The sequence below is a fragment of the Phalaenopsis equestris genome, unplaced genomic scaffold, assembly GCF_001263595.1.
Source record: "Phalaenopsis equestris unplaced genomic scaffold, ASM126359v1 Scaffold234004, whole genome shotgun sequence".
Taxonomy (NCBI): Eukaryota; Viridiplantae; Streptophyta; class Magnoliopsida; order Asparagales; family Orchidaceae; genus Phalaenopsis; species Phalaenopsis equestris.
Genome location: NW_018251932.1, coordinates 280,171 through 291,941, shown reverse-complemented (window position 1 = coordinate 291,941; position 11,771 = coordinate 280,171). Strand labels below are relative to the sequence as shown.

At 32.2% G+C, this 11,771-nt stretch overlaps 1 protein-coding gene across 1 annotated transcript in view; it reads left to right on the top strand.

The window, feature by feature from the left end:
• LOC110038815 (histone deacetylase 19-like) overlaps nucleotides 1-11,278 on the top strand; it is a 17,561-nt gene extending 6,283 nt beyond the window's left edge. The window contains exons 2-6 of the mRNA XM_020743724.1: nucleotides 1,716-2,156; nucleotides 3,581-3,811; nucleotides 5,491-5,573; nucleotides 5,666-5,738; nucleotides 11,011-11,278. Of these exons, the coding sequence (XP_020599383.1) occupies nucleotides 1,716-2,156; nucleotides 3,581-3,811; nucleotides 5,491-5,573; nucleotides 5,666-5,738; nucleotides 11,011-11,121 (939 nt within the window). The 3' untranslated portion in view covers nucleotides 11,122-11,278. The remainder of the gene's footprint in view (nucleotides 1-1,715; nucleotides 2,157-3,580; nucleotides 3,812-5,490; nucleotides 5,574-5,665; nucleotides 5,739-11,010) is intronic.
• The last annotated feature ends 493 nt before the right edge of the window (nucleotides 11,279-11,771 follow it).

Genomic DNA, 11,771 nt, shown 5'->3' with positions numbered 1-11,771 from the left:
TACATCTGGGATCGAATTTTTGTTGGATTACATCTGGGATCGACTTTAAGCCCATATCTTTTTTTTTTTAGTTATGGATGGTCTTACTGGACATTTATAGATGCTTTTTGCTTAGTGTATGCTTTTTGCTTATGATATCCTTCTCGTGGATAAGATGAGAGAAAAAGTCCAGAAAAAACTTGCATTATGGAAGTCTACATTGGAGTTAAAGGTCTTCATTTGAGTAGAACTAAAATTGCATACATGGAATGTAATTTTAATAACAAGAGCTATAGTGGCAGAAGTGTAACTTTGGGTGATCAAATTATTAACAGGCGCGAACGATTTAGATATCTCGGGTCTGTTGTTCAAAGCGATGGTGATATAAATGGGGATGTTAATAGTAGAATTCAAGTTGGCTGGTTGAAGTGGAGGAATACTTTAGGCCCTTTGTGTGATAGAAAAGTACCGCTTAGACTGAAAGGAAAATTTTATAAGACGGTTGTGAGACTTGCAATGCTCTATGGAGTTGAATGTTGGCCTTTAAAAGAGAAGCATAATACTAAGTTAAGTGTTGCAGAGATGAGAAGGATTAGGTGAATGAGTGGCTTTACACTTAGAGACAAAATGCGAAAATGAATATATCCTTGATAGGTTGGTGTCGCTCTTGTGACTGACAAAATTATAGAAATTCGTCTTAGATGGTATGGTCACATTAAGCGTCGACCATCTGATGATCCGATTAGGAGAGTAGATGTTTTAGATTCGACTTATCTTCAGAAAAGCAGAGGTAGACCTAGGAAGACTTTGGCTTATTGTATAAAAAATGATCTTAATTTAGTAGAACTAAATGAAGATATGACACAAAATAGGACACAGTGGAGAAAAGGATTCATGTAGCCGACCTCACGTAGTGGGATTAAGGCTCTGTTGTTGTTGTCGTATAGCTTAGCATGATAATTATGAACTCACTAATCAGTTAGAAGATTTAATGTTTCATCATATGATTGATTTATTTTTGACACTGGATTAGAATTCACCATTTAATTATAAGTTAGGACGCCTGTTTTTAATTAGTGTACTAATCTATAGGTATTAATAATTGTTATTAATGCCATAATTATGCATTGGATAAGAACATCGAGATTTACTTTCCCTCATCTGGTATTGTTCTCTTCACTACTCTATGACACATTTTCTTAATCAATTTTTATTTTGCTATTAAATGAATGCATGAGAAATTAAGAATGTATATTCTTATCTCGACTTCTCCAACTTTCCTTTATCTTTTGTATTAACCTTGAGATTATCAACTACTTGAAGCAAGACTATATTCCTCTTGACTCAAAATTCTTTTCTTTTTTTTCATCAGTATTGTGTTAGGAGTATTATTATTGAAGGTTCAAATAGCTCACAAAGTTTCATGTATATTCTAATTGGCGAAAGAATTAAAATGGAAAAGAAATTGATACAACTTATGCATACATTGGCCATTAGAGATTATCTTTTAGAAAATTTCTGAGGACACCTTCGACGAATAGTTCATAGAATTTTGTCATATGTCGGGTGCATTCGAGTGCATTTTCACTTAAATTTTTTTGAATTGCTTTTTATCATAATTTCATAAGTTATTGATTGGTGTTTTTTTTTGCAGTTTTTCTCTAGTATCATGAATTGCTTTGGTTTCATCTTGTTTTAGTTTTAGTTTCTAATATATTTTTTTAATGCTCCGTTAGCGTGTTTTATATGTTGACATTGATATACACCATGGAGATGGTGTAGAGGAAGCCTTCTACACAACTAATCGAGTAATGACAGTTTCATTCCACAAATTTGGAGATTATTTTCCAGGATCAGGAGATATACGTGATGTTGGATTTGCTAAAGGGAGAAACTATGCTATAAATGTTCCCTTGAATGATGGGATTGATGATGAGAGTTACTTGTCACTTTTCAAACCCATCATGGCAAAAGTCATGGAAGTTTTCCAGCCAGGTGTTGTTGTTCTCCAGTGTGGTGCTGACTCTTTATCTGGAGACCGGCTTGGTTGTTTCAATCTTTCTATAAAAGGGCATGGCGAGTGTGTGAGATATATGAGATCATTTAATGTGCCACTGCTACTCCTTGGTGGTGGCGGGTATACAATTAGAAATGTGGCTCGATGTTGGTGTTATGAGGTAATATTAAAATGCAAATTTTATATATGCTTATTATTTGATTTTATATCCTATCATATTAGCACTTTTATAGTTTAAATTGTTACCTATTTAGTATTGTTTTTCCTATCAAAGGACTTTTGCCAATCAGTGAGATATTTTATATCATTTCGTTGAAACCAATGTTATGCAATGTTAACACTTTTCGTTGTCCTCCTTTTTAGCAGTTTTGTATGGCATTATTGTTTTATTATGCTTTATTGTTGTGTGGAACGTTACTCGGCTTTGGACATTTAGGTTTTTAATTTGCGGCACATTGCACCATTTAGTTTAGTGAATAGCAGGTACAATTTCTGTTTTCAATATAGCCCAAAATCTTATTTTAGTATTGATGCAATCTTATCCAAAAAGTATTGTATGAAAAATTCTCATCCAAAATTAATATTTATTATGTAGAGTTAGAATGGGAAAAAAAGATAAATTGTGAGGTGATCTATATTATCACAATCGTTCGGGAAAGTATTAAATTTAATGGTTGTGTATTAGGATGTGTGTATATCAGGAAGAATGACATTACGTAACCTACTTAGTAGAGCTCTAATTATATAATCTTTTATATATTAAGAAATTTAATATTAAGTAACCTAATTAGAGGAATCTAATTACATGATATTTTCTATATTAGGAAGATCGATATTAGGTAACATAACTACGTTAGACCTAATTACAGGATCTTTTTTATATTTGAAATATTCCTAATTTGTTGTTTCTAGTCCTCTCTTATTTATAGAGGGGGTTATGGCTGATTTTTTTTGTGCGGAGTTGTAACTCTAAATCGGTCATTTTTTTCCTTTATCCCCACCTGTTGATAGCGGAATAACCTCTCTTCGTGGATGTAGGCGGATTTGCGCCAAACCATGTAAATCGCACCATTTTTGATTATTTGCTTTTTGTGTGACTTTATTTCCTCATTGTTCTACACAGCAAAAACTACTTACATAAAAATGTTCACTCTTGAGCTGAGACATTTGGTGCTTGATAAGAGGCCCTATTATGGCACCACCAAGCCTCTTTTCTTTTTTACATGTACTGTCTGGCAAGGCACAAGGCACTGCTAGTGGCTTTTGGGGCATTGAAGCACTTGCACGTCAATTTGTACGATTAGATTTTTCAGGGGGTTTCAAATTATTTTATTATAAACTAATTCTAATGCCCAATGATACATAGCTACGATGAAAACCTCAATGTAAAATTATTCTTGATCTTTATCTTTTTTCATTTCTTTTTTACTTGGAAAGCTAAGAAAAAAAGTGAAAAAAAAAACCATTACGAACAGTGTTATGGATATCTTATTATTTCTCGTCTGATGGTTCTTACTCGGCACAAATGTTGGCTGATCTACTTTTTTTCTCATTTTCCTTATTTCATTTTTTACCTTTAAGCAGACAGGTGTTGCTCTTGGTGTAGAATTAGAGGATAGGGTTCCTGAGCATGAGTACTCTGGTTATTTTGGTCCAGATTATACTCTTCATGTTGCACCAAGTAATATGGAGAACAAGAATTCTAGCAAGTTATTGGATGCAATCAGGACTAAGGTTCTTCAAACCCTATCAACTATGGAACATAGACCAAGTGTTCAATTGCATGAAAGGCTTCCATTTATGAAATTTGAAGAGGTAAAAATTTTCTGCTTATAATTTATTTCACAAGAGATCATCCAGCATAGCTTTTTATTTAATGTGTCACATCAGATTCTGGAGATCTCATTTTAATGTTATATTACTAATTTGCGTGAACACGAACATACACTGCTTTTGATGACTTCCACAACTCGCCACAAAATATGGTTTGTATTGTATGAACTTGGTTTCCTTGCTGCTATGCTAAAAATCAAGTGGATGAAATTTTTTATTTTGTCCATGTATTAATTATTGTAGTTTTCTTGAGCATAAGAAATGACCCCCCTGTGAATTGGGAGAACTCATTAATGCAGGTACTAGATTAACCAATTTGACATTTATGAGCAAAATTGCTCACAATTACTGCACAAGGAGAGAGAGGGCCAGAAATATGAGGGTGAAATTTTATGCTCTTTGAGTTGCTTTGTCATGAGATGTTTATGCTAAAATGATGTCCGTAAAACTATTTTAATTGCATATACAGTTTATCATGGCTCTTCTACTGGTGGATCTGCAAATTGCAGTACTCTAAATTGTTTATCATGGGTCTTCTACTGGTGGATCGACAAATGCAGTACTGTAAATTGTATGTGATGGACCATTTTGATAAATTTATCTTAACCTTGTCCTTGCTGTAGGAAACTTCAACTATCACATTGGAGCCCTAGAAGTTTAGGGAGGTGGTGGAGCAGCTAGGGTCAGCCAAACCATGAATTCTGTTCATGGCTGGGAGCTTGTAGGCTTGTATTGGGAAAGTTAGTTTTTCCAAATGGGGGGATTTGTTGTCCTAGAATCATTTGGAGATTATTTAATAATGCTTGCATATTGAAACGGATGTTTAGTGTGATTTTACAAGTGATTTTAGTTGGGCAATTGGGGGTTAAATGAAGGCTAGGTCTTGTAAACCTTCTGTAGACCGATATCAGAAAGTTAAGTATATCTGTCATTTTCTCCAAGGGCATGGAAGGATATGCAAGGGGATGTTAGAGGGGATAAGAGAATACTAATATTATATTTAATTTTTACTAGTAGAAGAAGAAAATAGCTTACAAATCAAACCCCTCGCCAAAGGAACTCTCAGCCACCAAAGTCCAAGAAACGAATTGTTCTTGTCAACAGTCCAAATCTCATTTAAAAAATAACATTACAAATTTTGTTGCAGCAACTTCAGTATAATTAAACTTATTCTCAACGGCCTTGACCTTAATTTCAATTTTTCGCAAGAAGATGGTGTTGATTTCATTTCTCTTCATAGTTGGAGAGAGTTGCAATTAGGATTGATGGAGTTTCTTATATCTAATTTATGTTTGCTCACCATCATAATCTATAAACACCGACAAAACAAAGTGTCTAGATTCCATAAATAAGTTACAGTTTCATGAGGAAGTGGGCACCATAATTACTTTTTTGCCATTAACCTAGTAATTGGCTTATGATGAACTGCATCATACGCATATTTAATAAAAAAGAAAAAAATTTTTTTTTTGTCAAGGCAATATTTTTTGTTAGATCATTTGCAGTGATGCGGACATTTTAAAACTACATACGGAATGAATATACTATTTCTATATTTTTTTAATCGAAACTTCAATTTTTCTTTGAAGGACAGGTTTTATAGAATATTGAATCTATGATAAGAGTTTAATGTCCATATATAACTATGTATTTTATTGCAGGAAGATGACCATGAAGATATTGCAGATAAAATAGAAGATATTGATGATGAAATGGATTATCCGACGATTTCTGATGCTATAAAGTAGTATTCACCTTTTATTCTCATAAAAATTTATTTAAGTTTTTTAAATGTGATTGTAATATGGTGTAATATTTGAGTTATTTTTCTGGCAGTGAATATCCACCTGATAACAATCAAATTGGTAGAACCAATATGGAGATTCATGGAACCGATGACAAAAAGCAGGTAATTACTTCTTACAGCACTGCTACAGGCTTCAACAAAGTTGCGATAATTATTATACCCACTTTGATAATCAATATTCAAGCTAGCATCTGGTTTATGATCTTGTATTCTTTTTAAGACAAACCATTCAATGAAGTTCTCTATGCTAATACTATATGCTGATGTTATGAATCAACTTAAGATTATTTGTTATGATAATTGTGGTTCTTTCTCGTGATCTTCCCTGATAGTAAACATAAAAGCAGTGTCCCTCCTACTAAACAAGACCTGTCTAAAAAAAATCTGAATAATCAGTTTAGTTTTTGGTGAAACCAACTACTAAATAGTTTTGGTCTGCCATTAATATTGGTTGATCTATTTATGATGCCAACGATACAGCAAATTTATAAATTCCCATATTTGTCAATACTAAGCTGTTTTAATTAGTTCCCTAAATTTACTGATTTGAATTAACTCAATTGGTTTGTAATTATTCTTATAGTTATCTATCATGTGCAACTATGCAATGCAATTCATACATTAACGACCAACATCATAAACTACTATTAAATTCTTTTCTTCGTTGCTATTTCATCATGTTGTTAGAGCTTCCAATGGCACATGCCCATGGGTTCATCATGTTATTAGAGCTTCCAATGGCAGATGCTCCTAGCTCCACTTTTGTGGCTGCCATAAACATAGTCCTCACAATCCTCAGTTTCCATTAATCCAATAACACTATAATTGCCAACAACGCTACCACATAAAATTTACTAAGCCTCACATCAACAAACTACACCTCTTGAAATGCGGATTCCATACTTTCCATGTAAGCTTGGATTTCCTTGGTTTCATATATGGAACCCAACAATGTCCACCACAAATTATAAAGTTATACATAGAACTCATTCCAAATTCTGCTTGCACTCTCGGAATCTGGAAAGCTAACTTTATTCTTAATGACATAACCGGATCCCTTACACAAAACCTTATCCCCTTCACTGTGTATACAAGAACATCATTCAAATGATGGATTATTCTTCGAAAGAGTCTCACCTAACACATTTCATTCCTTCTTGTATGTCAATTGCACAACAAATATTGATGATGGTTAAAAATTGTTGTCGGATCCTCCACTTTAGCCAAATATATGGTAGTTATCCCTATTGCCTCCAAAGTGTTTTAGTTCATTTCACTTATCCAAAAATTGGGCGCTAATATTTCATTTTCTCTAGCCAATTATTGTTGCAATTTCCGTGCAACATATTGTGTGCCAATCTGGTATTTCTTTTATGCACAAATCATATCACTATCAACATTCATTTTCTTCAAAACAAAACACTCCTCATATCGTGCATACTTTTTCTATTGATAAATTTACTAATACCTTGAGAATACATATTTTCGGCCACCAATCTGCAGATCTATATGTCAAACTTTGTGGTTATCTTTTTAATTACATTGTAGAGAATATGTATGAGTGATATCAATGACATACTAAGTTTGCAAGCTAGTGTAATTGTTAATAATTTTTTTCTTTTACTTATTTTCCTAATTTTAGTGATTTTTAATAAATTATTTGATTTGTAAATAGCAATATTATTTATGAGTATTGTCAATTATGGGTTCTCTTAGTTCCCTAATTTTAATGCCTTCCATTTGATGGATTTTTGCTTGTACTTGCTTTCTTCCAAAATTTTTTGCCTATTTGTAAAGGAGGACCTCTATACATAGAAGATATAATGAAAGCATGTTTCCCTTGCATTCAAACCTCAATCAAACTGAATGAAATTTGGCCAACTTGTCTAGCTTGAAACATACATTTTGTAATTGGTAAATCCCAAGTTTATTTTCTGGTGTGTTACCAATAGTGATTTTTATTCCAACAAACAACTACAACAACAACAAAGCCTTAATCCCACTACATGGGGTCGGTTACATGAATGCTTTTTCTCCATTGCGTCCTATTTAGTGTCATAATTTCATTTAGTTCTAGTAAATTAAGATCATTTTTTATACAATAAGCCCAAGTCTTCCTAGGTCTACCTCTGTCTTTCTTAACACAAGTCGAATCTAAAAGATCTACTCTCCTAATCGGATCATCAGATGGTCGACGTTTAATGTGACCGAACCATCTAAGACTACTTTCTCTAATTTTTTCTATCACAGGAGCTACACCAACCCTATCACGGATATATTCATTTCGCATTTTGTCTCTAAGTGTAAAGCCACTCATCCACCTAATCATTCTCATCTCGGCAACACTTAACTTATTATTATGCTTCTCTTTTAAAGGCCAACGTTCAGCGTCATAAAGCATTGCAAGTCTCACCACGGTCTTATAAAATTTTCCTTTCAGCTAAACTGTACTTTTCTATCACACGAAAGGCCCGAAGCATTTCTCCACTTCAACCAACCAACTTGAATTCTACTATTAACATCCCCATCATCCCCATCTATATCACCCCATCTAGATCACCATCGTTTTGAACAACGAACCCAAGATATCTAAATTGTTCACACCTTTTAATAATTTGATCACCCAAAATCACACTTCTGTCACTATAGCTACTACCACTAAAATTACATTCCTGTATTCAGTTTTAGTTCTACTTAAATGAAGGCCTTTAAACTCCAATGTAGACCTCCATAATACAAGTTTCTCCTGGGCTTTTTCTCTCTTTTTATCCACGAGAAGGATACACCAAGTTACATTCTCCTGTAGTTGTCTTGTAAGACCATCCATAACTAAAGCAAAAAGATATGGGCTTAAAACCGATCCATCCCTGATGTAAACCAACAGAAATAGGAAAATATTTTGTCAATCCTCCTTCGGTTTGAACACAAGTAACAACTCTAGTATACATATCTTTAATCACTTGAATATAAGTCATATCAACACCTTTCTTCTCAAGAACTCTCCAAAGGATATCTCTTGGAACCATATCGTAAACTTTTCCTAAATCAATAAAAATCAACTGTAGATTCTCCTTATTATCTCTGAACTTCTCCATCAAACCTATCAATAAATGAATAGTTTCCATAGTAGACATACCCGAAATATATCCAAGTTGATTATGAGAAATCTTTGTAATGCGTGTTAACCTATGCTCAATTACCTTCTCTCATTACTTTAAAGTATGACACATAAACGTAGTTCCTTTATAATTTGCACCCTTTTATGCATCCCCTTTATTTTGTAATATTAAAAAAACATTTACAAAATTAACACACTAAATTCACCCTCATTAACATGTAAGTTTTTCTTCATCATTATTAAACCCTGCATCAAAGAAATGACATTTTTTTATTTCATCTAATTTTCTTTCTATCATGAAAATCAGTAAAGTGACCAAGGAAAGTGCCATCTTTAATTATTGTATTCAAACTGAAATACTTATTGATGTGGGTGCTTTAATTATAAAATCCTTCATTAAAAAGTTTATAAAAATAACTCACCCACCTATGTTGATATCTTTTTAAAAGTACTTTTTGATTTTCATATTTAATACACTTTACTTGAGTTAAATCTTTACTTTTCTTCTCTTTTTTTGTCTAGTTTATACATATTTTTCACCCTCTTTAGTATTTAATCTGTTATAATGATCATTAAAAGCAAAATTTTAATGTCACAAATAGTTCTTTTAGACTGTTTGCGAGCTGTTTGATATTTTTCCCAGTTCTCTAAGCTTTTACATTCAAACCAGTTTTTATAACATAACTTCTTATATTTTATCTTTTCTTACACATTATTATTCCACCACCAACTATTTTTATTTATAAAATTTTTTTCTTTTGATTTTCCGAGCACATCTTTTGCTACTTGTTTAATAGTGTTTGTTATTTTATCTCACATAACGTTTGCTTCTCCATCAACATCCCAAATATGGAAATCTTGGATTTTATTTATAAAAATAATTTTATGTCTTTTAGGTACCCCCATCTAATTCTACGATGACGAGTCAAATATTCTTTATTTTACAACTCTTCATCTTAAAATCTAGAACTAATAAACGATGTTGGGTACTTAGATTCTCACTTGAAATAACCTTAAAATCTTTATCGAAGATCTCTTCTTCTCATAAGAAAATAATCAATTTGTGTTTTATTAGATCCACTCTTATAAGTAATAAGATGTTAATCTCTTTTCTTGAATAAAATATTAGTAATAACAAAATCATAAGCTAAAACAAAATCTAAAATAGTTCTACCTTCTTCATTAGTTACTCCAAAACCGTAACCACCATGAGTATTTCTGAAGTTTACTACTACTCTACCGACATGTCAATTTAAATCACCTCCAATCAAAATTCTTTCTTGAAGAGGTATCATTTGTATTAGGTCTTCTAAGTCATTTTAAAATTTATCTTTAGACCCTGTATCTAAACCTGTTTGAGGAACATAAGCACTTATAATATTAAAAATTTTAGCATCAATGATAATCTTAAGAACTATAATTCTATCTCCAACTCTATTAATTTTTACAACATTATCTTTCAAACTATTATCTATAATTACACCACCATTTCTAGTGCGACTATTACCAGAATACCAAAGTTTAAAATCTAAATTATCAATTTCCTTAGTCTTTTCTCCAACCTATTTAGTTTCTTGAATACAAAAGATGTTAATTTTCCTATGAATCATAATATCAATTAATTCCATTAATTTTCCATTGAGAGTACTTATATTCCAATATCCTATGCTAATATTAGTTTATCCTATCCTAATAATAGTTTCATTAGTTTTATGGACTAACTTCTTTACCCGCAATCGTCCGTAATGTGGGAACTCTTGCTTATTTGACACTACACCCGAACACTGGTGTACCGTCTCTTGTACACTTTTTACTGTATTCAGGCTATACAGCGCGTCGCTTCCAGGGGACGCCCTAGCACTTAGATAATGATCAAAAAGATTCATGTCATAATTTTTTTTGATAATATTTACACTGGCTGTCGACTACTTAACGCAACCCTCCACTTTTCACGTCCGGGCTTGGCAATGACAGTGTTTTTTATTTTATTTTTTTTGGACCAAATTGATTTTTATTCCACTATAAATAAATTACCAAGCATCTGTGTACCAAAAAATAGATTAAGTTGCATTTATTTATTTATTTGTATTTGTTATTATCATCATATTGGATGCTTATTTTATTGATCCTCGGATCTTGTTGGAAGGAACAAAAGCTTTTTTGATATTCATGCCAACAAAATTTTCCTTTATTTTATTTACATTTTAGTGCTCGCCAAATTACAACATTATTTTGATTTTGCCAAATGTCTTTCAGGATTTGGTCGCTGTTTCAATTTCAATTGATGTAACAAACAATATGAACCCCGAACCTGTTGGATTGAACGAGCTTTCTACTGAACATTCTGGATTGTATTTAAAATCATGACCATTAAGTGGATATTGTGATTTTTTCGCATGAGTAAGAATAAAAAAAAAAATCCAAATCTTTTCTGCATACGGGGTATTTTGCAGAGTTTTTGCTAATTCTGCCCTTCAATTTACAATGCATTTTAAGCTATCGGATGACTTTGAGTGTAGTTGCGAACAATATTACTTTTGCATTTTTACTGAATTTAATCATAACCAATGCTTCCATCCTTAGGGTTGATTTAATCATAGTCATATGCTTCTTTTACAACCGAATGTAATGCTAAAATTGATTCTTTAATTTTTTCCTTCTGATTGAGACAATATTTTATAGGGACACTAACATACATCCGAACCGAAACATTGCTATTTACAAATCCACGACCTCTCTCATCCATTTTTTATATTCTAGACCAAATATCAAAATTGATGACAAAACCCATTGTTTTCATTTTTATCATACTCTCAATTATTTAATCCGGTTTCACTTAAATTTATGGTATCCTTTTCTAATTATTATTGAGTCTTATCTCTGTTTCTTTGACAAGCCAGAATCATTTGCACAAGCTGCTTTTCTTTCCAATGCTTAATTTCAAAAAAATCATTTAATTAGTCTTTTCATGCATTAAAACATAATTTGTTATTTTTCTTAGGATGTTATCTTCTTTT